At 49.7% G+C, this 27,717-nt stretch overlaps 1 protein-coding gene across 1 annotated transcript; it reads left to right on the forward strand.

Annotated features, from left to right (window-relative positions):
• The first annotated feature begins 6,783 nt into the window (after nucleotides 1-6,783).
• Nucleotides 6,784-26,093, forward strand: PDIA4 (protein disulfide isomerase family A member 4). Its single transcript, XM_006088697.3, has 10 exons — nucleotides 6,784-7,103; nucleotides 12,030-12,201; nucleotides 13,810-14,015; nucleotides 15,723-15,861; nucleotides 16,994-17,199; nucleotides 17,318-17,476; nucleotides 20,094-20,245; nucleotides 23,314-23,470; nucleotides 23,727-23,960; nucleotides 24,869-26,093. Exons 1-10 carry the CDS (start codon nucleotides 7,016-7,018, stop codon nucleotides 25,282-25,284), a joined length of 1,929 nt encoding a protein of 642 aa, XP_006088759.1. The 5' UTR covers nucleotides 6,784-7,015; the 3' UTR covers nucleotides 25,285-26,093.
• Nucleotides 26,094-27,717: the final 1,624 nt, after the last annotated feature.

The following is a 27,717-nucleotide window of genomic DNA, read 5'->3' on the forward strand; positions in this document are numbered from 1 at the left end:
GAAATGAGGTCTTGGGTCTTAGAGAACAAAGAAAAAAGACCTGTAAGTCAGATTAAACTTGAATAGTTTCGAGCCCCCGATGTTTCCTTAAGTGACGGGACACGAACAAGGGTGATTGATAATATTAAGAGATGGTGTCATTTAGGCAGGTTTCTAATCACTCAGAGCTGCTCTGATGTCTGTTGTGTTCACAGCATTGCGAGCCTCACAAAGCATAGCGATAGACCCAGCATAGCTAAACAGGGGCGGTGGCCTGCTCCAGAGGAGCACTGCAGTGTGGGGACCTGGAGGAAGAGAATGTGACTGCGAAGCAGGTAGTGGTTTTGAAGGGAACTGCAGGCCAGGGACTCTAGGCTGGTGTTCTCGCAGACTCTCATAAGTGAAGGATCTCAGAGACCCTAAAAGATCCAGAGTGTTTGAATTTTGTTAGAAATGGCATGTTTTGGGGGAAGTTGAGAAAAAGGCTAAGTCCCAACTAAACCCAGTGCCCCAGGTTGCTCACACTAAAAATGAAGAAGATACCAGAGCGATGTTTAAAGAATAGAGGGACTTCTGGGAAACAAGGTGGCACAAGCACAGGTTCATAAAACCCCCCTTCCTGTTCTGCCCCAATTCCTCGAAGGAAAAATCAGTGCTGAGATATGCTGGTGCAATCCCAGACCTTCAAGAATAAGTAAGGATGCCTGCAAGAACCCCATCACCTGCCCAAAGAAGCCTATCTCTTATAAGCGCGTCAAACTCAAAAGGTTAGCACGGGCCAAATAAACGAGGCATGAGGCCCGTGGGCCATGAGTTTGACATGCTTGTCCTACAAAGTAATCTGAAGAGCCCAATAGTGAAGATCACATTAAAGCAGCGGTTTTCAACCTGTGCGTCGTGAACCCTTTGGCGGTCGAACAACCCTTCCACAGGGGTCGCCTAAGACCATCCTGCATATCAGATATTTACATTACAATTCATAACAGTAGCATTACAGTTATGAAGTAGCAACGAAAATAATTTTATGGTTGGGTCACAACATGAGGAACTGTATTTAAAGGGCCAGAAGGTTGAGAACCACTGCATTAAAGGGGCATAATGAAAGAAAAAAGATCCCAATAAAATTATGGAGCCCCACCAGCATGGCTCAGTGGTTGAGTTTCAACCTATGAACCAGGAGGTCATAGTTCAATTCATGATTAGGGCACATGCCCAAGTTTCGGGCTTGATCCGGAGTGTGGGAGGTGCAGGAGGCAGCCGATCAATGATTCTCTCATCATTGATGTTTCTATTTCTCTCTCCCTCTCCTTTCCTCTCTGAAATCAATAAAAAAAAATTTTAAAATTATGGAATGTATTATATTATTGATTACCTAGAACACCCAGCAGAATCAGCAAAGTAACTATTACAAATAAGAAAAAAGATCCTGACTGGTGTGGCTTAGTTGGTTTAATAGAACTGAAAGGTCATGGTTCTATTCCTGGTCAGGGCACATACCTGGGTTGTAGGTTTGATCCCCGGTTGGGGCACATAGAAGAGGCAATTGTTTCTCACATTAATCTTTCTCTCTCTCTCTCTCTCTCTCTCTCTCTCTCTCTCTCTCAAAATCATATCCTTGGGTGAGGATTTAAAAGAAGAAAATAGATCAGCCCCAGCCAGGTGGCTCAGCTGGTTGGAGCTCAGTTAGTTGGAGCGTCTTCCCATATACCAAAAAGCTTTGGGGTTCTATCCCGTCAGGGCACATGCAAGAATCAACCAAAGACTGCATAAACAAGTGGAACAACAAATCGATGTTTCTTTCTCTAAAAAATAAATGAGTAAAAAAAAAATGTTTAAAGAAACAAAAAGATGCACAGTGCTACCAGTCACAGGAGGCTGTGGCTATATAGAAGCACAAAGAGCTGAACGTTCCCAGGATGCCCTGCGTGTCCCCAGGGCAACGGCTGGGGCAGGACGGGGCTGACAGGCGCAGGCTCCGCCCCAGCACCGCCGGGCACCAGGGCCTCCCCTCGCAGAGCCCGGCAGGTGCTGAAAGCTCAGGCTGCAGGACCCTGCGGGACCATCAGGTGGGAGTGGTGACATCTAGGCCCGGCAGAGGGGGTGGCCCGCGCGGGAGCCCCGGCCCAGCCTTCAAACAGGAGCTCCCGCGATGGGGTCCCGGAGGGCAGTGCAGGGAAATCCATGCTCCCACCCCAGACAGTTCCCTTATGGGCTGGGAGCATGGAGTTTTACCTTTATCCGTTCAGCGTGTGGCCCCCAGAGGGCGCTCTGTGAACACTTGTTGAATCAATCAATGGATTAATGAGAGTCCTACACTTCACGACCGATTTTACAGTCAGCCCAAGGCTTTCTGAGTGTTCCTGTTTTCCTGGACCTCAGCTTGTTGGCGAGATATAGAATGGAAGGAAGAAAAACACAGGACATTATGGCTGAGAAAAAGAAAGGAGTCCCAGAGAGGGACAGACATAGTACAATACTAAATTGCAGTGATCGGGACTGTCACTTTAATAACAGTTCTTTAGAAAATGGTAACGATGGGTGCAACTCTTATTTTAGTTTTAAGTCTCTTAAAGGCCCCCTGGGGTGACAGGAACTGTTTCCTGATACTTAGCCTGAATTGAAACAATGTTTCTCAAGAAACACGACAATTTCTTATTGTCTTTTTCACCAATACAAAAATAAATAGATAGTATTCAGGTAAGGTCTTCATTTTATGCAATTTCCTTTATCAGAGGAAAGTGAGTTACAACAGGTTAAAGTGACTTGCTCCAGGTCACTTCAGCTAGTGATTGAAAGTACAGCTTAGGTTTCTGGAGTTCCAGTTCTGTGCTCTTCCTTCTTACCTTCAACAAATATTTATTGGGACTTCTTTCCTTTAATACATATTAAATATTATTCTTCACAGTATTGCTTCCCTGGGGTGTGGCTGCCTAGCCACGCTTCTTTCTCACATTTTACAGCTTATCAGGAAGCTATGGGGCATTTTCTATACTCCTCTTTGTCACCTTCTAGGAAAATGATATTTTGATTTTGGGTGCAAAAAGTTTTGAAGAAGTTAATCGATGACCCATCATTTCTTTCTGACATTTCTAATGTGTTCTTGGGAGCAAATACTTTTCAATTTAAATTTCATTTTAATGGAGTGAAAAACAGTACCAATTGTAGAAGATTCTGAGGATGTAACTTTCTGTATTTCTTTCTTAGAAACACAGTGTTTTTAAGGTATCACACAGAAAGCATTGAAGACAGTTCTATGCAGACTTTATCACATAGTACTATAACATGTTTGCATGACTATGTCCTACAAGACTTACACACTTATATGACTGTCTTGTGGTTTGTGTTCATTTAATGAATCAAACTATTAGTTTTAGGTCCTGATTCTTTAGTTAGAAACTAGAGGCCCGATGCACAAAATTCATGCAAGAGTAGGCCTCCTTCCCCCCGCTTCTGGCACTGGCTTCTCTCTGGCACCCGGCACCCGGGCTTCCCTCGCAACCCCAGCTTTGTCCGGAAGGTCGTCCATAAGGATGTCCAGTCTAATTAGCATAGTACACTTTTATTATTATAGTTGTGTTTTCTGAGGTTCCAGTGACTGACTTCTTTATGTTTTCTCCCCACTATACCTGTAAAACAAAGGCCTATTTACTCAGTGATCCACCTCTTCCTGGGTATGAATCTGATTTGTTTGCAGCCAATGTTAACTTTTGGAAAGAGGATCAAAAAAATGATTACAACTTCTTCCTGGTATTATGTCACCAAAACCTTGCCTGTTTTATATATTGAAAAGTCTGACTTCTCAAGATCCTTTTGGGAACTCCTTATGTGATATGAACAAAGGTAGAAGACTTATAACCATTACTGGTGAGGGCAGGTATGAAGCCATCCTGAGACAAAAGGAAATGTGTTCAAGGGTCCAGGGGGAGTGCCCTTTGATGATGTGCCTGGCCATCTGTTTCTGAGCACAAGAGTACAAGAATCTGATGAGCATCAGAAAGTGCCTTACACTACCCCTGGCTGGTTAGCTCACTTGGTTAGAGCATCATCCTGATACACCAAGGTTTTTGGTTCAATCCCCAGCATGGCACATACAAGAATGACCCAGTGAATGCCTAAATAAGAGATATTTCTCTCTCTAGGAATTATGTTTTTATTGAAAAATTGAGAGTAATTCCTGAAATCACAAATCTCTGCAGGCCATCTGTTCTTTCTGCTTGCTGGTTGGCTGGCCTTTCGTGGACAGCAATTTCCTTTATTAGCAGGATCTCCTGCCCTACCCTTCTAGTGACTTTTATTTTTTTTTAATCCTCACCTGAGGATAGTTTTTCCATTGATTTTTAGAGACTAGAAGGGAGGGGAAGAGATAGAAACATCGATGTGAGAAAGATACACATTGATTGGTTGCCTTCCACACACACTCCAATCTGGACCAGGGATCAAGCCTGCAACCCAGGGCTGAAGCTCTACCCATTGTGCAAAACCAGCTAGGGCATAGCCAATGACTTTTAAAGTCATGGATATGTGTTTTTACATCTCTTTTGCAGTTGAAGATGCAGCAGTGATTCAGTGAGTGATTCACACAGTGGTGAGAGAGTATAAAATTATCTCTTCCCACCATTCTCTTCCAGTTTTCATGCAGGGAGAAGAAAAACTACCTGTAATTTTACTATTTAAAATCATGTCATAACTTCCTTATTCTATTCAACTTACATGGGGAAAAACACCCTCTTTCCTGCTGGATATGAATGAGGAAGAATGTAGCCCTAGGAACTGCCAAACTAACACATGGAAATGGAACGGAGAGCTAGAGAAACCTTGTTCTGTTAACATTATTTGAGCTATACTTGAACTTATACTATCCCTGGACTGTACAGTCATGTGAGTCAGTAACATTTCCTTAATGTTTAAGATGTGTTGTAGTTGAGTTTTCTCTGGTCTGAGAAGTTGACAGTCTTTATTAGATAGTAACTGTCACCTGTTGTATCTTGGTACTCAGACCCGGATGAAGCACTGGGGACTTGGCAGGTAGTTTTGCAGCATGCTGGCTTCAGCCCTCAGTAAGTTTCTAGAAAAACAGACGGCCTTGGGCTGTCAGGACCTTGATACTTTTCAGGAACACGAGGCAGTTATTTTGTAGCATGTTCCCCAATATGTGCCTTCATTATTTGGCTCAGGTTACTTATTTTTCAGCTGAAAAAGCAATGCTGTGTTCTCATTGTATCTTATTGGGTAGCACATGATTTGTTTTTTTCACAATTGATGATGTTCACATTGATCACTTAATGAAGGTCATGTCTACCAGACCTCCCCACTATGAAGTTGTTCTTCCTCTTCTTTGTCATTACTATTTTGTGCCCTGGCCAGTGTAGCTCAGTTGGTTGGAGCATTGTCCAGTGCACCCAAGGGTCCTGGGTTTGATTCTTGGTCAAGTCACATACACAGGTTTCGGGTTTGACCCCCTGGTAGTATGGGAAGCAACTGATCAATGTTTCTCTCTCTCTTCCTCCTCCCCTTCTCTCTAAAATCAATAAGCATGTCCTTGGGTGAGGTTAAAAAAAAGATGTTTAACTGTTTTACATTCTACATTCATAGTATTCTAATAAATCACTTAGTGTATACTCTGGTGTTGAGGTCTTTCTGCCCTACAAAAATAAGGAGGAACCATCAGGTTCACAGGAGCTCAATAAGACTATATTAAATTTAGCCCTAAACGGTTGTTGGCCTGCAGACTGAAGGGTCCCGGGTTCGATTTTGGTCAAGGGCATGCACCTTGGTTGCGGGCACATCCCCAGTGCGGAGTGTGCAGGAGGCAGCTGAATCGATGTTTCTCTCTCATCAATGTTTCTAACTCTCTATCCCTCTCCCTTCCTCTCTGTAAAAAATCAATAAAATATATTTTTAAAAAGAATATATTAAATGTAAAAAATCTAATTGTTGCCCTGGCCAGCGTTCTCAGTGGTTAGAACATCGGCCCTGGCACAGGAGGGTCTTGGGTTCGATTTCCATAGGTCAATGTTTCTCTCTCACTCCTCCCTCCCTTCCACTTTCTCTCAAAAAAAAAAAATCAATGGAAAAAATATTCTTGGGTGAGGATTAACAAAACAAACCAAAAAAACTCTAATTATTTAAGCCTGTGAGAGGCCGGCTTTCTTTCTTCCTCACTTAATAATCTGTATACACAGAAAAATACTCTTGCACTCTTGTGTTTTATTTTTTCTCCTTGTCTTCTATAACTCTGCAGGCATACTAAAACTCGGGCATTAAAGAAACCTGCTCATCCCTTCTCCAAGCCCAGGAAAGAAATGCAAGCTTTTATTTGCTCAAGAAGAAAAAACACGAGAAGACCGTGAGCATGAGGTCAACTCGGGTGTCTCGTTTTCTTCTTCCCATCAACAGACTGGTTCGGACCCCTCCGCCGAACAGATCCCTAGTCTCCCGGCACCGCTGCAGGTTGAGCAGACAGCCTTTGCGCTGACCGCTCTTCTAAGGACACGTGTTCTTCCTGCGAAGCACAACAGCCCTCCCGGAGCTCCGCCCCGCCCTGCACATACAGGCCCCGCCCACCCCACCGACGCCCAATCGTGCCACGATGCGTAGTACGGCCACGCCCCTCAGGCTCCTGCCGGCCGCCTTTGTTCTCCCCCGCTCCCTCTCTAAGCCTGTGCGCTCCCGGCAAACCGAGTGGCAGCTGCTGATTGGTGGCTCCGGCGCAGCCAATCAGAAGGGGGCACCTCACGTTAGGGCTCAGAGCTTTAAACGCAGGAGCCTCCCGGCGCGCGGAGGAGGCTGGGGAGGAGCGCGGGCGTGGAGGGCGGTGCCCGGAGCTGGGACGCGCAGCGAGGCGCCCGCGGCTCGCGCCCCCGATCGGGCTGGGATTGGCCGGCTCTCGCCCCCAGCCAATCTCCGGCGAGGACTTCGTGGGAGGGGAGGGGGCAGTTTCTTTTCGACCCTCGCGTTTCGCCCGCCAGGCCAGAGCCCCGGGTCCGGGATCGCTCAGCTGCTGCCGGTGCTGGGAGCCCGCGCTCACGCCGCCGTGATGAGGCTCCGGAAAGCCTGCCTGCTGGTCCTACTCCTGGCGCTGGCGCAACTGCTGGCCGTGGCGAGCGCCGGGGGGCCGGACGCAGGTGAGCCGGGCCTGCGGGCTGAAGAGCGTCTCGCGCGGCGCGGGGTGGGTGCGACCCGGGACCGGCGGGTTCCGCGCGGAGCCCCTCCAAGACTGACGCCGGCGCCGACATTCTGGAGTTTAAGGGACGGTTGCGGGTGGCCCGCATCGCATAGATCCCGGGATGGCTGCGCGGGGACGGGGTCGGGGCTGCCGCCGAGGCTTGGACCGGAGGGGTGCAAAGTGCCTTCTTTGCAATTGGTTTCTTCGTCCCGATTCCGCTCGGACTTTCCTCAGGTCCATCCTCCCATGAAGGGGAGTTTGAAAATTGCTTAAAATGTCCAGGCGAACACGCCCAGGGAGTGTAAGAGAGGGGGCCAGTGTTTCCAATCGGGATTCAGAGAAGGCCGGGGCGTGAAGGCCCAAGTGGGAGCCCAGAGGAGTCGTGGGCAGCAAGCATCTTACTTTTTTAAAACGTCTTTAAATTTGGAAATAAGTGACCTGAGGGTTCTGGTTGGTGGGAGAAATGTGTAGCTTGGTTTGCATCTTTTTAAAACCGGAAGATGCCAGTCCCTCAGCGAACATTTATTCAGCACCTACTATGTGCCAATCGCCGCGCTGGGTCTCGGAGTCAAGGATGAGGCCTGTGGCCGGTGCCCATGAAGCACCTTCTCTCGCAGGAACGATCGATCGACAGTTACTAGTCATGGGTCCTGCATTTTGCTTTGAAATCAGCGAGCTCAGAGCACATGGCTAAGAGAACTTTGACAAGTAGAAAGTACACTGCAAGGAAAGGAAGCTACTCGGAGAGAACAGGGCATCCTGTTACGGCTCTCAGCTTTCTTCCTCTCTCGTCTTTCTCCCCACGACTAGTTTTTTCTCTTTTCCTAGTGAGTTCGTTCCAATATAAATAAGCGCCTTTTCTAAGATTAGTGTGTAAGGAAGTGTGAACTTTGTACTCTTTCAAACAGATTGAGTAACTTCTCTGGGGTCACTGAATCAAGAATCTTTACCCAAATAGAAAAGGAAGTAAAAGCCAGCACCTAGTGAAAAACACCTGCCGAAAGGACCTATGTAGCAGCGTGGCCTTACAAGAGTGACCTGGGACCTTTATCCAAATTACCTGGTACTTATTTAAATACAGAGTCCCAAAATATACCAAAGCAGAAGTTGGGGTGAGGGCTGTGATCTGCATTCTAGACACTCTCTTCATGGACTCATAGAATAAACGTTGGGAGGTACGTTCAAGTTTGAGGACCAGTGGGGATGGAGGGTACTTTTTGGAATGTAGCTAAAAAGCAAATGGCTTGGACACCAAGGGCTACTGATAACCAGTCCGTTTGTCATTTGGGCCACAGGTCACTAACGCAGTGGAGGCCTGGGAAACAGTTGCCTTTGGGGTGAGCCAGGGAACTCTGGAGTTGTCATGGCCGAGGCAGGTTTTCCAGGGCATCCTCTCGGGTGGAGTGCAGCTTCGAGCCCTTATCTGGACTCTTGCCCATCCCTGTGGGGATCCCTGCCCTTCACTGTCACAGGTAACTTGTCCTGTGAATTTATTTTGGGGCCACACTTTCCCCCTCCCCAGATATTCCAAGGCTGCAGGGTTTTCCGTTTTGTGTGCCTTTCTTACATTTTAGATTCAAACAGCACAGTGGTGTCTGGGTCCTAGATGCCCCCCCAAAATACGGTCACCAATAGAGCTTGAGCTCTGATGACTTAAGCCTCAGTTTGCGGCTCATGTCTCAAATTAGACGTCACTTCTACTTGTCACGTCTTTCCAGCGGACAGAATGAAGATATTTTAATGCCTGCTTTTATTTGGGATGGGTTTAGATTTTAAGTGGAAAGTCACTAGCATTAAAGAACTCTTCAGCTGCCTCTCTCTTTTCATTCCTGAGAAGTAATCGTAAACCTTTGGGCATATTGAGAAGAAAATCTAATACGTATGACAATATAGTGCAGTAGTGGAGTGGTCAGGAGCCATCACTGAGTAGCTTTGTGATCCTCGGGCAGGTGACCTAGGCTCTCTGTGCTTCAGTTTCTTTGTCTGTGAGCGCATGGAATGTGTTTCCCTCACGGGGAGAGAGAATGTTTAAGAGCTCAGCACAGTCCTGTCAACCATATCAGCTAGAATGTTACATCTGATAACAAGTTTCTCTTGTCCATGTTTAATATAAACCATTCAGTATTGAACTAATGGCAGAGTTATCCAACTGTTACAGGGACATCTGTAGTAGGGATTGGAAGTGATGAGCTGAGAAAGTTGATGAGGACATTCTGCAAGGAGCTGCTAGCGTCCAGGCCGGGCAGGGATCCATTCTTATCACCACATGTACTGGTGGGACTGGACAGGTACTGCAGTGACCTGGTTAGAGGAGGGCCCCATTTTAGGAGTGGCCTTACCACCTGGGCTCAGCACTATTGAGGCTATGCGAGAGGCTGCATCGGCCCCAGGCTGAGGATGGCACGCTTCCAGAAGGTGCCAGAGGCTTTGGGTATATTTTTATCCATTGGGCTTAAAAGTGAAGCCCAATGAAGAGTGGTCTCCCCACTAAAAAGTAGGTGTTTTCTTTGCGGGGAAATGTGGGTTTCTAGTTGGTGGGAACATAGAGCCAGCACCTTCTCAAATTGCAGGGGAATCAGTCCTTTGTCTGTGAGTTGGGGAGGAGAGGAAAACATTTTTAAATTCAAGAAAGGAGTTCACTCTTAGCTCTGGCCCACTGTAACTCATGGATACCCATTTAATCACGAGAGCCCCGTCTCTCGTGCTCACAGACCACGTCGGGCCCAGCATAGGGAAGGAGGCATCTTTGCTTCTCCTTTTTGTAAAATTCACCTTATCCTGAGTGTTGAGCAGATTGCCAAGTCCCTCTTTCTCCCTTAGCTGTATTTCCTAGCTTGAAGAGCAGACGAGGCTCCCCAGTGCTTTCTTTCAACCCTCCTCCAGTCTTTCCATTTGCCTGCAAGTAAATTTGATTCTGCAAGTAGATCTGACCGGGCAGGGCAGCCAGGCAGTGAGTGTATATGCACGGCCCACAAGCCCCACCTCCCTGCCCACAGCAGGCCATCCAGCCCAAGTGAGTGCCCGGACCCTGGCCAGGGTGTGTGGTGCCTCCTAGGCAGGCACCCCAGCTGAAGCAGAGCACCCCGCGTCAAGTCCCCTCTTGCAGGTCATTTTGGGTAGGACTTGGAAAAGATGTTGTCTTCCCCTGTGTTCTGGCCCCCTTCACATCCAGGAAGCCTCGTTCTTCTTGGTGCTGCCTGATGACAGTGCTGGGGGCCTGGAGCCCCTGCAGGTCTGTCCACCCCACAGAGTTCCTGCCATGGAGGAGGGAGGTGATAAGGTGGCCAGAGGAAGGGTTGTTGCAGAACTGCGGTCCAGAGTGCAAGGTGTGGGCTAGGAGGAAAACTGAGGGCAGGGGAGGGAACTTGTCCCAGGAAACAGGGGAGTCTGCTTGGTTTGTATTTTCAAATTGGGGGGGGGGGATTTTAGAGCTGTTTCTCCCTCTCCTGACAAAGGAATGTGGAAGTCAGGGAAAAGCAGTAAGGTGTTTAAAGGCACATGTTTGAGGAAAGTAGCTGGCGGGGTGGGGGGTGGTTTTGGTTTGCTTTTTATTGAATTAGGGTGACATTGGTTAATAAAATGATATACGTTCAGGTGTACGATTCTATAATGCATCATCTGTATATTGTATTGTGTATTCAACATCCCAACTGGTTTGCTTTTTGTAATTAGTTTGTGGATTGGTAAATTTTAACAGTAACGGACAAAGCTGCCCACCCCACCCAGTCCAGTGCCCTGGCTCGCCTGAGCAGCTGCAGGGCCAGCCCTGGAGTACTTGGGGGATTAGTTAGGGATGGGGATCAGACTCTAAGTCCCAGGAGTTCCAGGATCCCAAGGGTAGGTTTTCATGCTTTGATCTCATCCTCGGCCCCAAACTTGGAAACTGTCCATCTTGGTTTATCTCCTGGGAAGCATCTCCAAACACCAATAATTGACCCCTTGAAATGTTCTGGCTTCGGAGTTAATGAAGTCCTCGTGCTTGCTTCAAGTGCACTTGCTGATGTGACCGAAGCTGGAGGACCTGAATAATAACTGTGGTCCCACAATGCCTTGTATCTGTAGTTTGGCAAAAAATTAACGACCTTGATAATGAGGTGTACTTGGATTCTGTGTTCTGGGAAAGGAGGTTTGCTTCTAGGCTGGAAGCACATTGGTGAAAGTTAATACCCTGGAGCACAAACTAGAGGGAACCATAAAACGAGGTGTTCCTAAAACGCAGAGCGTGGGCTGTGCAGAGGAGCCATGGGCTAGAGCAGTGGTTGGCAAACTGAGGCTTGTGAGCCAGATGCGGCTCTTTGACCCCTTGAGTGTGGCTCTTCCACAAAATACTGACTTCTGCGCATGGGCCACGAAGTTTCAATCGCACTGTAAGTGCGCGCCCGCACGTGGTATTTTGTGGAAGAGCCACACTCAAGGGGCCAAAGAGCCGCATGTGGCTCGCGAGCCGCAGTTTGGCGACCACTGGGCTAGAGAGACTGCAGGGGGGTTGCTGAGGGATAGTGAATGAGAGCTCAGTACAGAGCAGGAGGGGGCTGATGTTGGGGTCTCTGTATTCAGGCAGGAGGCATGCAGAGCAGGGGGTGCTACCTCTGGGGAGGGGGACAATCCTGCTGGGGTATTTAGACTTTAAATTCTAGGTCTGGTTTTCAGACGTCTTATTTAACCATGGCCTCCCTTTAAATTAAATCTTAAGTGGCTACCCAGTATGCAAACTTAGAGCAGAATTTCTGGGGTGGAAAGTCCTGATGTCACCACCCCATCTGCTGGGGGTTCCCAGAGACTACTCCAGACTCACGACACATTTTGAAGGATTTGGGATTGTAAGAAAATTTTTAAGGAGGGAAAGTCACCGGTTTTCTAACCATTCTGGATATTTTCTGCTCAGATTCTAATAAAGAAGAGGCCATTGAGGAGGAAGATGAGGAGGAGGAGGAGGAAGAGGAGGAAGATGACTTGGAAGTTAAGGAAGAAAACGGTGTCTTAGTCCTAAATGACGTAAACTTTGATAACTTTGTGGCTGACAAAGACACGGTGCTGCTGGAGTTCTACGCTCCATGGTAAGGACCCACATTCTGGTTCCTCTGCTCCCATGCTTGACCCTGGCAGGGTGGGAGTGGCTGGGTGCAGGAACGCCAGCCCTTGGTTCAGAATCACCAAGACCTCCGAATTCTGCCAATTTGCACCGCACATCCCATAAGCCAGCCCTTACAGAGTGTGGTCCCCAGCAGTTTCAAATATGAACCTGTCCTCTGATAGTTACAGCCAGGGAAGGCAGGAGGGGTGGGTGTTTCACAAACTCTGATGATATGGAAACCTGTGTTGGTGACAGACATCTGACCCATCTCAAGGCCACCTCCCTCGTCCTGCCCGTGGTCAGGCTGGCTCCCGTGTGTAGGCCCGACACAGCCCCTGGGAAGGCAGAGAAGACGCCCGCTCCCTTTCCTGTCTTTCACCCTCACAGTGCAGTATGTTACCCATCTTGTATTCCTCCCCCATCTCTCTTCTGTTATCTCCTAATCTCTTCTTTCCTCTTTCACCCACCCTCCTTGGTTCACTTGAAAACATAATAGTCAAGATGTACATATGTGTCTGGTGCTTGAAGTTCGAGTATAGTACTAGGTATTTTGTATAAAAAATTTCAACAGTCCTTTGAACAGGTCTGTGAGGTTTTATTCCTATTTTATAGATCAGCAGTTCTCAAACTAATTTTTAAAATTTTTATTGATTTGAGAGAGAAAAAAGCCACGTTGATTTGTTGTTTCACTTATTTATGCATTCATTTGTTGATTCTTGCATGTGCCCTGACTGGGAATCAAACCCGTAGGCAACCTTGGTGTATCGGGATGATGCTCTAACCAGCTGACCCACCCGGCCAGGGCAGTGCTCAAACTTGAGTCTTGGGAATGAATCCCTTAACACTTAAAATTTGAGGACCCCAAATAGCTTTCATGTGGGTCATGTTTATCATATTTACCATATTAGGAATTAAAACAGAAATTTAAAAGTTACTCATTTTACCCAGCTGGTGTGGCTCAGTGGTTGAGCATAGACCCAAGAACTCAAGAGGGCAGAGTTCGATTCCCGGTCAGGACACATGCCCGGGTTGTAGGCTCGATCACCAGTGGGTGGCACGCAGGGTATTTCTCTCTCATCGATGTTTCTATCTCTCCACCCCCCTCCCTTCCTCTCTCTCTAAAAGTTAATAAAAACATATTTAAAAATAAATAAATAAAAGTTACTCATTTTTAAGTAACAGTAACCCATTACATGTTAACATCCAAATGCTGACACCATTGTCAGTCAGTGTAGCCTCTGGAAAATTCCACTATATACTTCTGAGAGAATGAGTGAAAAAGACAAAAAATGTTTATGTAAAGAGTTTCACCTCATAGGCCCCTTGCAAGGGGTCTCTGGGCCAAATTTTGAGAAGCTTATAAATGAAAATATAGGGTTCAGAGACATTGAAAGTCTGTGCCCAAAGCAGAGCTGGAAGCTGAAAATTGATCTGTTTGACTTCCAGCCAGCTTGGCCTCCCCGTGATATTCCGTGTGTCTCCTCTTAACTATAGATTTTCCCCGCCCTGATGCCGCATTTTTGTGTGCATTGCTGGAGTTAAACCTCCAGGGGTACAATCAACTTGCTCATCTTTCCCCAAACCTTCTTAGGTGTGGACATTGCAAGCAGTTTGCTCCAGAGTATGAAAAAATTGCCAGTACCTTGAAGGAGAACGACCCTCCCATTCCTGTCGCTAAGATTGATGCGACCTCAGAGTCAGCGCTGGCCAGCAGGTTTGACGTGAGCGGCTACCCCACCATCAAGATCCTCAAGAAGGGGCAGGCTGTCGACTACGAGGGTTCCAGGACCCAGGACGGTGAGTAGTACCTGAGTGGTGCCAAGCCGGGGAGGAGATTTTCAGTAATAGAAAGGAAGACAAGCCCTAGCTGGTTGGACTCAGTGGATAGAGCGTCAGCCTGTGAACTGAAGGGTCCCAGGTTCGATTCCAGTTTAGGGCACATTTCTGGGTTGTGAGCTCAATCCCCAGTAGTGGGTGTGCAGGAGGCAGCCAATCAGTGATTCTCATCATTGATGTTTCTATCTCTACCTCTCCCTTCCTCTCTGAAATCAATAAAAATACATTTTTTTTAAAAGTAAGGAAGGAAGACAAGTTGGGAGGACTGTGAGTGACCCCTCAGAGCACCAGCTTCTGGGAGTGATCCTTTCTGGTATATTTGAGCTAACCAAGATCAAAATAAACTTGTCCTTGGGTAGGAGGGGTATCTTCCAATTTCAGACCATGAAACAAGATCTGGGGTAGATGTGTTAAGAAATGACATAATATTAACTGTAATTGAAAATTTGTTTTTAATCCTCACCCAAGGATATTTTTCCCGTTGATTTTTTGAGAGAGTGGAAGGGTGGGATAGAGACAGAGAGAAGCATCTATGTGAGAGAGACACATCGATTGGTTGCCTCCCACATGTGCCCTGACCCGGGCCGGGAAATGAGCCTGCAACCAACGTACATGCCCTTGACCAAAATTGAACTGGGACACTCTATTCACTGAGCCAAACCAGCTAGGGAAGAACATTTTTAAAAAAAGAAATGATACAAGAGACAGAGTATGACAACAGGCAACACAACAATAGCCGTCCTGTGTAAATGAATCAAAATTATAACTTTTTTTTTATCAGAGCAGCAAAAAATATATTTTTTGGTGTGCTGCAGAATTTTAGTAATTAGTCTGTGTGTGCCATGAGATGACAGAGGTTGAAATCGCTGTCCTAGAGCAGTGGTTCTTACTGTTCATCTTGTATCAGAATCACCGAAACAGGAGGGGTGGTTGTTTAAGACAGATGCAGAGCCCCATCTCCAGAGTTCCCTGACTCAGTAAGTTTCAGGTCAGGCTTAATAATTTGCATTTCTTACGAGCACCCAGGGTGCTGAGGCCTCAGGCCCAGGCTGCACTTTGGAAACCATGGTGTGGGGAGCCAGGCGGGTCTCTTAAACCAGGCCTGTGGATCCCTGCCTGCTCACATTAGGCACTAAATGAATTTTATTACATGAATGAACAAATAAGATTGTGGTATCCTTTAGGAATCTTTTAACCGCCTTAAAAAAAACCCATGCTCCATTGTCCATTCCCGGGGCTAATAGCACTGGATAAGGTTTGGGTCTTAGCCATGCAGTAGCCCTGTGTCCTATACAAGTGCCTTCCCTTTGTTGGACCTGGATTCCACATCGAGGATAGGAAGTCACTTGGACCGGGCCTCAAAGTTCCCTTCATAACAAGTGATGCCAATGCAGCCTGAGCATTTGGGAGCCGCTGCTCTCCATTTTCCTCACTGTTGTCTGATGCTGTAATGTGTCAGTGCTAGGTGTGTACATGTTAAGGGGATGCCCCCAAAGCTGTTGATCAGCATGTGTGATGAAGCACTGGGAGGTGACGTCTCAGTGTTCACTTGCAGTTAGTACTGTAGTCTAATTCATCAGGATAGATGATGATAGAGTCTCATTTGTCAGGCTGGCCTTGGGCTGTCGAGAAGTCTGCCTGTGCTCAGTCTTGTTGGGTTTCTTTCAGAAATTATTGCCAAGGTCAAAGAGATCTCCCAACCCAACTGGACGCCTCCACCAGAAGTCACACTTGTGCTGACCAAAGATAACTTCGATGAAGTGGTGAACGATGCAGACATCATTCTGGTGGAGTTTTATGCCCCCTGGTAAGATAATGTTGCTCACATGTTACTCAGAGATTCAGTAGGCCCGTCCTGTATTGGGTACCCTGCCAGCACTGGTCGGGGCTGCAGAGATGGCCTGGGTGCAGCATCCCCACCTTGCACAGAGGGCGACGTGGAGCTGCCAAGTGTTCCGGAAAGGGGTGGCCTTTTACAGTCTTTTCCTGGGGGGTATGATGAGGCTGAACATAAGCCTAGGATATGGGGGAAGCCCACATGACCCACATGAAAGGGCTGCCTGGGTTCCTCAAGGCTGGAGCACATGGCTGAGCACCTGGCCTATGCTTAGGTTCGTCACCGCACACCTACCCTGGTCAGGGAGGATCTCTGAGGAACACGTGTGAAAGCGCTTTGATAGCTTGTGGCTCTCTAGGCACTGAGAGCCGTGACACCCTTCACCTCAGGTAGGGGGCCTGGAATGCTGTTTATGGAAGTTCGCCAGCTGGGAGAGAGGAAAGAACAGAGATGAAGGTGGGGGTGGCATCTGGTGGCCTCGCTCTACCTACCGCAGGTTGTCATCCCTGCCTCACTGTCTCCCTCCTGAGGGTTGAATCTGTCTTTGTCTCTGCTCATGGCTGTTTGTTCCACAGTGAATCTTGGAAGATGACCCTCAGCGTTGCTGCACACTCGATATGTGTCCCCTTCTCATGCTAGAGCCTCAGGGTTCCCACAACTTTCCTGCCTGGTGTCCCCTCCCCTCACCTACCTTTTTCGGCTCCTGTCCACTTCCTGTTCGTCCCTCATGTCCCAGCTCAAATGTCACTTCCTGTAAGAAGCCGTCCCTGACTTGTGTCCCTACTTGACCCACATCTCCCTTCTTAGGACATTGTCTTGGCCTTTCCCACATCTTACTCCATGTCATAGTTGCGCTCTGGTCTGTGCCTGTGCGTGTGCATGCGTGTGTGTGCGTGCGTGTGTGTGTGTGTGTATGCCACGGGAGGAAGCCGTGTCGAGCTGGTTCCTGAGGGGCCTGGCTCAGCACCCTCGCCCAGAGACGGAGGTCTGCTGGATCTCACTGAGTTGCTCAGGGACACAGGCTGGATTTTGCACCTTGTGTAACTGGGAGGCTGTGTCCACACTGGAACAGGCCCCTGACCAAACTGGCTTGCTCTGGCAGGTGTGGGCACTGCAAGAAGCTGGCCCCCGAGTACGAGAAGGCCGCCAAGGAGCTGAGCAAGCACTCTCCCCCAATTCCTCTGGCAAAGGTCGACGCCACCGCGGAAACAGACCTGGCCAAGAGGTTCGGTGTCTCCGGCTATCCCACCCTGAAGATCTTCCGCAAGGGGAAGCCTTTTGAATACAATGGCCCAAGGGAGAAATACGGTAGGGGCCACTTCCTTCTCCAAGCTCAGTGGGGTGGGGAAGCTCCCTGGTGGACGTGGACGGTGGGCAGAGCTCCCTGGAGCCCCAGCCCCTCCTCAGGCGGGTGCTCTGCTCCCAGGGATCGTCGACTACATGATTGAGCAGTCCGGGCCGCCCTCCAAGGAGATTTTGGCCCTGAAGCAGGTCCAAGAGTTCCTGAAGGATGGAGATGATGTCATCATCATTGGAGTCTTCAAGGCAGAGAGTGACCCGGCCTACCAGCTGTACCAGGATGCGGGTGAGTAGTGGCCCTCTGCACTGGACAGACCGCTACCGGGGAGCCTGCTGCCTTTGCGTAACAGCCCTGGGCGTCAATTTAGGGGATGGCTTGATGAATTGCATAGCATCTGTGGGAACAGGCTTAGCTGTCAGCTTTGGAGGTTAGTTCTCTGTTGCCTTAATTGTACATGAAGCGGGGGTGGGGGGTGGAGGGGGGCACAGTGAAGTTCATTGTCTTATCTCCCTTGCGTTCCAGGACCCCCTTCCCAAAGCCAGCCTCTCTGCAAGGGGAGGCTCTTCACCAGAAAGTGAGGGAATCAGACCTGGGTTTGAGTCCTGGCTCTGTCCATTGTTAGCACTTGACTGACCGCAGACAGTGACCTGATCAACCTGGTGTTCTGTCCACCATGGTGACCTTTTCTACTTCGAAGGTGGTTGGTTACGTTAACTGCGGTAATGTAGACGGAGTGCCTGCTGATACTAATAAGCACCCATAAGTCCTAGTCTTGCTAATGTGAGAAGTGAAATTGTTATGACCAGCTGTCAGTAGTAGTGTTTTGTGGGGGTGGGCACAGTTGTCTGGCCCCTGCCTGGGGCAGGTGTACTTGCCATCCAGGATGGCCCTTAGGTTGTGAGTGAAAGTTGGTTTATTCAGGGACACTCAGGATCTCCTCCATCCCCATCACTTCCTTCTGAATACCCTCTACCCTCTCATTGCACTCACACCAAAAATGGCTCGTTTTTCTACTTTAGAGTACTGATTGTCATCTTTTAAATGCACTGCTTGCAATGTGCTGACTTCTGTAACAGTCATGCACATGTCAAATGCAGATTAATGTAGTACACCTTACCGTAGAGCTAAATTCCACTCTTGCTCCTTGGTCTTCATTGATTAGGTCAGTGGTTGGCAAACTCATTAGTCAACAGAGCCAAATATCAACAGTATAACGATTAAAATTTCTCTTGAGAGCCAAATTTTTTAAACTTAAACTATATAGGTAGGTACATTGTTATTAACTTAATTAGGGTACTCCTAAGGCTTAGGAAGAGCCACACTCAAGGGGCCAAAGAGCCACATGTGGCTCGCGAGCCTCAGTTTGCCGACCACGGGTAGGTAACCCTGTCGTCCACTCGTAAGTAATCAAGAAGGAACTTGCACAGGGAACCCTAGACCCAAGTCACATTTGTGTGTGTGCACATGCTGAGGGGGGAGGGGTGTGGTGTGGTGTGGTGTGGTGTGTCTGTGATCAGGCCTGAGGCAGTAGACTGGGTGGTGGGTGGGCTAGGTGCTGCCCACACTGCCAGTCCAGGCACCACACTTCTAGTCAGACACGTGTGCCTCTCGGGCTCCGTCTGGTTAGGCTGCAGGCAGAGGTGAGAGTCACTGGGCCTATGCTGGCCCATTCCTGTTCACTGGGCTGCATGGAAGGAGCGAGACAGCCCTAGGGATGCAGGGCGGTCTATGGATAGTGGGAGAAGGGTCTGAATAAGGGGGGTGGCTAACCAAATTCTTGAGGCAATTTTGTCTCTTTGTCCTCGGCCAGCTGTTAATATCTGGGGCACCTGGAGGTAGAACAGGGTGGGAGGCTAGCCTGCGAATGGCTTCTGGGTGGGTTGCCTCACTGATCCTCACAGCGATCTACGAGGTAGACTCCTGTTTCTACAGAGGGTGGACTGAGGCTTGGGCAGGTGCATAATGAGCAGGTCTGGCATCACCCCATTAGCAGGTTGCAGAATTGTGATTTGAATCTGGCTTTGTCTGATTCTGAGAGCCATGGCATCTCCAGGCTGCCTCCCTGCCTCTCCCAAGTCATGTGATATGCTAGCTGCCTTAGAGGGGGGTCTAGGTGCCTCAGCCAGGACAGAGCAGAGGGACTGAGGTCTGGTCACCCCCGATTGAGGGCAGGGTTGACAAACAGGCCTTGCCTGGTTTGTGGTTTTATTGGAACACAGCTGCACTCACTTGTTCACACACTGTCTAGCTGTTTTCACACTTGAGCCCAGAATCGAGTGGTTGTGGCAGTGTGGTCCACAAAGGCACAGGCGTTCACTGTCTGGTTCTTTCTGGAAAAAGTTGGCCAGCCCTTGTTCTTGAGTATCCAGACAGCAGGGTTTTATCTTGTGAGTTTGATGAGATTTAAATGTAATATATATAGTTAGGGAACCACATTTAGGACCCCAGCCCACCAACAGCCCCCCCGCCCCCCACACACACACACACACATTGAGGAGAGATTAGGCCCCCGGGAGGTGCGTGTGCCGGCTCACCATGTGCGTACAGCAGTGTGCGACGCTCACCGTCACCTCTCGAGACTGCCTCTCTGTGATCGATGTGCTTCCCAGCATTGGAGACGGCAGTCAACCGGACACCTGACAGATTAGCTCTAAGTTTTTCTGTGAATATTCAGTTTGTTAAATTTTTTTAATAAATTCCAAGATACAGGTTTTAAGGTATTAGACCTGTACCAAGTTTAAAAATCCAACCTTTAAGCTTGAGGTGCTGTCCACACAAGAACTCGGGTGGTCATTACACTATTTCCAGGGCATTTGCTTTGGTTGATGTGGGTTATGAGTTAAAACTTGATTGTTTAAGCAATTTAATGAATTGTGTATTTATCATTCTGCTCATTTTTCAGCTAACAACCTGAGAGAAGATTACAAATTCCACCACACTTTCAGCACTGAAATTGCAAAGTTCTTGAAAGTCTCCCCAGGGAAGTTGGTCATGATGCAGCCTGAGAAATTCCAGTCCAAATATGAGCCCAGGAGCAACATGATGGACATCCAGGTGGGTGAGGGCGCTCAGGCCTCGATGGCCCTCTGCAGTGCCAGCCCCTGGGCATGCGATCGGCATGAGGATCCTGGTGGTGCCATCGCAGGGGTTTGAAGGATGGAGATTTCCCTCCACCAAAGGCTCTGATCCTGGAGCACAGCCAGTAGGAAGGTTCCTGGTCAGGAGTTACACGAGGGACCCAGGCAGCACTCACACACCCGGCCGGTGAGGAGCCCTGGCCCCTGGCAGAGCTCCACCTCTGTGAAACTGCAGCGAGGCTCGTGGAGTTGGCCTTTCTTTCCACTGCTACCCCCACCCCCATCTTCCTGAAGGATGTGACATTCACCTCTAGAAGGGGAGGCGGTGCCAGCTCAGCGTACTGAGTGCTTCAGTGAGCAGATCTTCAGGCCTGGAAGAGACCTTAGATCTTGAACCCAAAGCTTTTACTTTCCTAGAGAGAGACTGGATGCAGCCGAGTGAGCTGTCTCACCCAGGGTCCCACGGCCAGTTAGAAGCAGCTGAGGGAGAATACAAATGTTCTTCCTGGGCCAGGCTGGGGCTGAGGGCTCCCCTGGGACCTGGAGGATGTGGTGTGGGACCGAGTCCCCTGGACGTGTCCTGCAGGGGGCAGCCGTGCCCCTTCTGGTCTTTTTTACGAACTGGGAGCATGACCTTGGAGACAGCCCTGATTCTGATTCCCATTGCTCCTTCTGGAAGTCTCACGTCCAAAGAGGGGCCCTGATGGCCGTGGAGCAGTGACCTTGGGGAGTCGGGCACAGCCTGTGTGGTGTCCGTGTTCCCAGGAAAGGAGTCTAGCTTTTGGCAGGTTCCTGAAGGGGCCCTTGACCTCAGAGGGGTGAAGAGCCTCGCAGTCCAGCCTGGTATATGTAGCACTGCCACTTGACTTTTGTCTTTTGCCGGCGTTTTTAAATTTTAAATGGATTGGTATTATTCATATACCACCTTCGTTCCAAAAGTTACATAAGGCTACTTTGTAAAAATTCACACAATATAATGAAAAGGAGTGTTTTTATTTTTTATTATTATTTTTTTAAATATATTTCATTGATTTTTTACAGAGAGGAAGGGAGAGAGATAGAGAGTTAGAAACATCGATGAGAGAGAAACATCGATCAGCTGCCTGGGATGTGCCCGCAACCCAGGTACATGCCCTTGACCGGAATCGAACCCGGGACCCCCCAGTCCGCAAGCCGACGCTCTATCCACTGAGCCAAACCGGTTTCGGCAAAAGGAGTGTTTTTAAAAAGTGGATTTAGAAATCAGGACAAAGGAAAGACAAGGGCAGGACAGATAAGGTGAAGTGAGGCGTAAAGTCAGCACCCGGAGCTGCTGAGAGAGGACAGCTTGTCTGTTTGCTCTGCAGGGAGTTCACATTGAGGCTCAGCTCGGGGTGTGTGCTCAACTCCGCAAGTTCGCCTGCTGTCACTGCTGCTTTACTCTCTCTCTCTCTCTTTGTTTTTTTTTTTGTTTTTTTTTTTTTATCAAGGTGGTGGTGTTTTTTAAATATATTTTTATTGATTTCAGAGAGGAAGGAGAGGGAGAGAGAGATAGAAACATCTATAATGAGAGACAATCATTGATTGGCTGCCTCCTGCACGCCCCCAACTGGGGATCGAGTCTGAAACCTTGGGCATGTGCCCTTCACTGGAATTGAACCCCGGACCCTTCAGTCCACAAGCCGATGCGCTATCCACTGAGCCAAACCAGCTAGGGCTTTTTTTTTTTTTTTTTTTTTTAATTTCAATTGATTTTAGAGAAGGGGATGGAGAGAGAAACATTGAACTGAGAGAGAAACATCGATTGGTTGCCGCCCATACATACCCCGACTGGGAATCAAATGCACAACCTAAGTATGTGCCCTGACTGGGAATCGAACCTGTGAGCTTCTAGTGCATGGGATGATGCTCCAACCAACAGAGCCCCACTGGCCAGGGCACTGCCACTTTACTCTTGAGGTTGCCTTCTGGGTGACACCCCCTGCCACCCACCTCACTGCTTTTCTGGCACTTTCCTCCCACCCTCCTGGTACCCTAGGGCCAGAGCCTCGATGCCTTGTCCCCTGCTCCTTCCTGCTCTTCCTCTCACTTGGAAAGTTCTGCCCATCCTCAGGGCTGCACGGGGCCACCTCCCTGACTGTCCTGTCCAGGTGGGACTCAGGCTGTGGGGGAAGGTGTGGTGTTCGTCCACCACTTCCAGCTGTACGACTCGGCAAGCAGCTTAACCTCACTGCCCCTCGGTATCTTCATCTATAACGTGAAGTGGCTGTGCCCACCCTCGGGGTGCCTGTGAGTCTGGTGTCTGAGCGCCTGGCTCTGATCCTCAGTTAGTGTGAGCCCCTGTGTCAGACACGCTGCCTGTCCCTCAGGGCAGTCATTTCACCCTGACAGCCTGGGCTCTGTCCCCAGGTGACCACCGCTGTGCCCGCCGATCACAGTTCTGTGTAAATGCCAGTGCCTCCCACTGCTCCTTCTTACCTGGAGTTACCTGGGTGCCAGTGTGAGCTGAGTCTCCACACTGCTCCATCTCCGGGCCAGTCACAGCTGTGGCTCCATGCTCTTGCCCGAGACCACGCTATCCTTTGGATTGGGCAGCACAGGGGTGATTTCTCCAGGCAGAACACAAAGCCATCATGGCCACTCACCAGCGGGGTGCACTTGGGCCTCTCTGCACCTCCGTGCTGTGTCCTGTCGTCTGAAATGTCCTGATAGGGCAGTTGTGAGGATCAGACGGGGAGGACGGACCCTCTGCTCAGTTGGCTGTGTTAACAGCTGTCCTCCGGAGGCGGGCCTTCCTCCAGCATTTCCTAATTGACAGCACAGTGAGCCCAGGCCCGGAGGACAGGGCAGGGGCCTCTGCGGTGGCCCCACAAGCTCCCTCAAGGTTCACTGGAGAAAGGGAATTACTGGGGTGTGCTTGAGTGAGCCCAGAGCATCTCACCTTCAGTGATCCCCTCTTCCCGTGCTCCGTCCCATCTGTACTCATTAACAGTGGCAGCAAAGTGGGGGTGTCAGGTGAGCCCCACTTTTGTCAGGCCGACCCTCACCTGTCCTCACTTTTTGCAGGGCTCCCCGGAGGGCTCTGCCATCAAGGACTTCGTGCTGAAGCACACCTTGCCCCTGGTGGGTCACCGCAAGCCCTCCAACGACGCCAAGCGGTACACGCGCCGCCCTCTGGTGGTCGTCTACTACAGCGTGGACTTCAGCTTTGACTACAGAGCGGGTGAGGGACCAGGCCCTGGTGGGTGGTCAGGAGTGTGTTTACTTTATGGCTTCAGGTCATTGTCCTTCTGTGCTCCAGGCAGGGGCTTATGCAGGCCTCCTGGGCTGGTGGAGCTTTCGACCAAGGTCCCTTGTTCACAGAGGTGGCATTTTCAGAAATGCTTTTCTCTCCGATGGAAGCCTAAGCCTTGTTAGAATCCAAGGGGCAGAATCTTCACCTTCATCTCTGAGGCTCACGGTCCTTTGTCCTGTTTCAGCCACTCAGTTTTGGCGGAGCAAGGTGCTGGAGGTGGCCCAGGACTTCCCAGAGTACACCTTTGCCGTGGCCGACGAGGACGACTTTGCCACGGAGGTGAAGGACCTGGGGCTCAGCGAGAGCGGGGAGGACGTCAATGCCGCCATCCTGGACGAGGGTGGGCGGAAGTTTGCCATGGAGCCCGATGAGTTTGACTCTGACACCCTCCGAGAGTTCGTCACAGCTTTCAAAAAAGGTGGGCTGCGTGTGGCCGGGCTTCCCTGCGTGAGCCTGGGTGGCTGCGGGCGCACCTGGCGTCCAGGCGAGGGCACTCTTCAATCCCATCGCTTGTGTTGAGCCCATGTTCCCTGGGTACCTCAGGGAGGATAGAGGTGGAGACACACCTTTCTTTTTCTTTTCTTTTATTTATTTATTTATTTATTTTTGTAATAGGAAAAAGGGCAGGCATGTCTTGGAAATGTCAAGTCTTACTTAATTAAAACAGGCTTTTGGTGTTTGTGGAAAGTTGTGTGCATGTGGGAATTTCTTTTTTTTTTTTTTTTTTTTTAAATATATTTTATTGATTTTTTACAGAGAGGAAGGGAGAGAGAGATAGAGAGTTAGAAACATCGATGAGAGAGAAACATCGACCAGCTGCCTCCTGCACATCTCCTACTGGGGATGTGCCCGCAACCCAGGTACATGCCCTTGACCGGAATCGAACCTGGGACCTTTCAGTCCGCAGGCCGACACTCTATCCACTGAGCCAAACCGGTTTCGGCAGTGGGAATTTCTTTGAGGCATTACATGCATGTCTTTATCGGTCTGGTTGAGCGCATGGCCCAGTCCCCAGCGCCAGCCTGTCATGGGCAGACCTCCCAGGTCCCGTCTGCCGCTCCGCTCAGTGCTTTTCCCACACGGCTGTGCAGCCCCAGGCACGGCTCTCCCTTGGTGACAGCCGCCCTGGACAGGGCCCAGTGGCCCCAGAGGCCTGGGTGGGACCACCTGCCCCCTCTCTGGCCTCTGCAGGGACTGGGGAAGTAGAAGATTGGAGGAGACCAGGAAACTGAAGGCTGGGCTGTTGGAGACAAGGCCCTACCCAGTCCAGGCAGAACCGGGGCCTTTTCATCGCTCACGTCCCTCCCCTGCTTTCTTTCCTGGCAGGAAAACTGAAGCCGGTTATCAAATCCCAACCTGTGCCCAAGAACAACAAGGGGCCCGTCAAGGTCGTGGTGGGCAAGACCTTCGACTCCATCGTGATGGACCCCAAGAAGGACGTCCTCATCGAGTTCTACGCGCCCTGGTGCGGGCACTGCAAGCAGCTGGAGCCCGTGTACACCGCCCTGGGCAAGAAGTACAAGGGCCACAAGAACCTGGTCATCGCCAAGATGGACGCCACCGCCAACGACATCACCAACGACCGCTACAAGGTCGAGGGCTTCCCCACCATCTACTTCGCGCCCAGTGGGGACAAAAAGAACCCGATTAAGTTTGAGGGTGGAAACAGAGACCTGGAGCACTTGAGCAAGTTCATAGAAGAGCATGCCACAAAGCCCAGCAGGACCAGGGAAGACCTTTAGAGCTCTGAGGGCAGGAAGGCAGCAGGGACCAGACACACTGTGGCTTCCAGCGGCCGGAGCCCGAGCGAGCCGCCTGGCCCCGCTCAGCGCAGGGGCAGTGTCTTGAGTTTTTTGCTGTTTTTGTTTTTTATTTTTATTTTTTAACTTTTTATACTCGGATATTTCACCTCACGCTCTGAATACTGAATAGATATGAATGATTCAGTAGATTTGCCCAGATTTTTACAGAGGATACATCTATTTTTATCCTTATTTGGGGTTTGATATTTTTTTAACTTTCCACTTTCTTTAATATATTTCTTCAAAGCAGACAAGTTAAATCTCTTCTGTGTGAATGTTTTTTCTTTTTTTAATTTAAAATTTTAAAAACTTTTGCCAAATCATGTTGATTTTTGCTCTTAATTTTGTTGTCGTCTGAGGAATTACTAGTTGGAATGCTTTCATTTTTTGTTTCTTCTTGTTATGGTGCAAAGTGAGAGCCATCACCAAGCAACCTGCCAAGGACGATGACGCTTCAGCCTGACCTCTGAGCCGCGCAGTCCAGACAAGCAGCGCCGAGCCTTGTTGCAGTGAAAAGGGGACTGGGTGTCGCTGAGCCTTCTCCCAGGACCACAGGACGAGGCGCTTTTCCCAGGCCCCCAGGCCCCTTGAGCCAGGAACCGAGGTGCCTCCTAGGGAGAGAGGCCACCCACTCTTCAGAATGGACGTGGCTGGAGGAGCGGTGACCTGGGGCACAGGCGGGTACTTCAGGGGGATAGTAAGGATTGGGTAGGCTGTTATGATGGAATAAAAGAAATATTGAAAATCAACCTGCATGACTATGTCAGGGGCACCAGCTCCACCCAGAGCCTTGGTGGAGGTGAAGGTGGAGAGGCCGCCCTGGGTGGGCTGGGGAGCGCTTTCCCACCTAACACCTAACATCCGGCGAGGGCGGGTCATGGAGGCCCAGGGGCGGGGCTTCGGTGGCCTCAGCTCTAGGTTGTGTGGAGGTGAGCAGTGGCACATGCCATCAGGATGGAGGACAAGGAACCTGCCGAGCACTGGTGCGGCTGGGAAGAGGTGTAGGACCCGCTGGATGTTGGACCAGCCCTTCCAAAGGTTGTGGGGGTCTGCGTGTGATGTGAGCCCCATTCAGAAGCTGTGCCCAGGACGTTTCATCTCCCCTGCCCTGTCACCTGCTCCTGGTTTTGACTGCAGCAGAGGTGGTGAGGTGGAAGTTGCTTGAGCTGGTGGCAGCTCTCAGCAGTGACTGGCGTGTTCGTTGCAGGGTTGGGATGGGGGGCAGCCAGCAGGTCTCCTGGAAGGGGCACCCTAGGTGGCCCTTCCCAAGTGATCTGCTCTAAAGTTGAGTCTGGCTGAGACTGATGGGACTGTGGGAACTGGTGTCCGGTAAGTTCTCAGAATCTCCAGTGTGACAGGATGTTGCCTGTACCCTCCTCGGTGTCCTCTTTCCTCTTCTATCAGGAGAATGAGCACCCCACCCTGGGACTTTGTGCCAGAAACTCATAGGACAGTGGTTCTCAACCTTCTGGCCCTTTAAATACAGTTCCTCATGTTGTGACCCAACCATAGAATTATTTTTGTTGCTACTTCATAACTGTAATGTTGCTACTGTTATGAATCGTCATGTAAATATCTGATATGCAGGACGGTCTTAGGCGACCCCTGTGAAAGGGTTGTTCTACCACCAAAGGGATCGCGACCCACAGGTTGAGAACCGCTGTCATAGGAGGAAATGTGGGTGTGGTGTTCATGGCCTTTTCTTCAACTGAGAGGCTTGTCTATCCAGCACCAGCAGGAGAACAGTAGCCCCTCTCCTTGGGGGCTCCGGTCTAGTTGGGGAAATGTCCGCGCCGTGTGCACGAAGCCGTGAGGAGGAGACTGACTCTAGGAGGGAAGCACAGCACGGCCTCGTGGAATTAAGGTGTCGGGAAAGCCCGTCTGAGGTGACGTTTGAGCTGAGAGCCAGGGATGAGCAAGGCTTGAGCTCAGGAAAGCATAGGAGTGAGGCTCGCTTCTCAGTGGCCCAGGGACCTGTGACATCGCACTCCTTGGATTTCTGTCTGAAATGCAGAATCACAAGGTTGGGCCGCAGACCTGCTGAACCGAATCTGCATTTTAAGACGATCCCAAGAGATTTATTTCATGGGCACATTGGCAAAGAGCCTGGGGCAGAAATAAAAATATATCATCTTCTGAAGTACAATCTGGAGACCAGGCTCTCTGGGAAAGTCTTCACTGAGTAAGCGATCCCTAAATTGCAGAATGTAGGCTGCCTGTGAACAAATCTACCTGACTGGTTAGGGCCCAGGGAAGGGGATGGGCAAGTAAATCCGTTAGGTTGGGATTGCACAGTGGAGAAGGTATGTGCAGGGCCCAGAGGGGACTGTCACAGCCTAGAGCAGCCCTTCAGGGGGGCTGATGCAGGAGCCA

This window comes from Myotis lucifugus, unplaced genomic scaffold, assembly GCF_000147115.1.
Source record: "Myotis lucifugus unplaced genomic scaffold, Myoluc2.0 scaffold_51, whole genome shotgun sequence".
Taxonomy (NCBI): Eukaryota; Metazoa; Chordata; class Mammalia; order Chiroptera; family Vespertilionidae; genus Myotis; species Myotis lucifugus.

Bases quoted from the DNA above. Each gene is read 5' to 3' on its own strand.
- PDIA4 (XM_006088697.3), top strand. From the start codon at position 7,016: ATGAGGCTCCGGAAAGCCTGCCTGCTGGTCCTACTCCTGGCGCTGGCG. The intron at 14,016-15,722 runs GTGAGTAGTACC...GGTTTCTTTCAG, and splicing joins GGGTTCCAGGACCCAGGACG to AAATTATTGCCAAGGTCAAA. The intron at 17,200-17,317 runs GTAGGGGCCACT...CTCTGCTCCCAG, and splicing joins TGGCCCAAGGGAGAAATACG to GGATCGTCGACTACATGATT.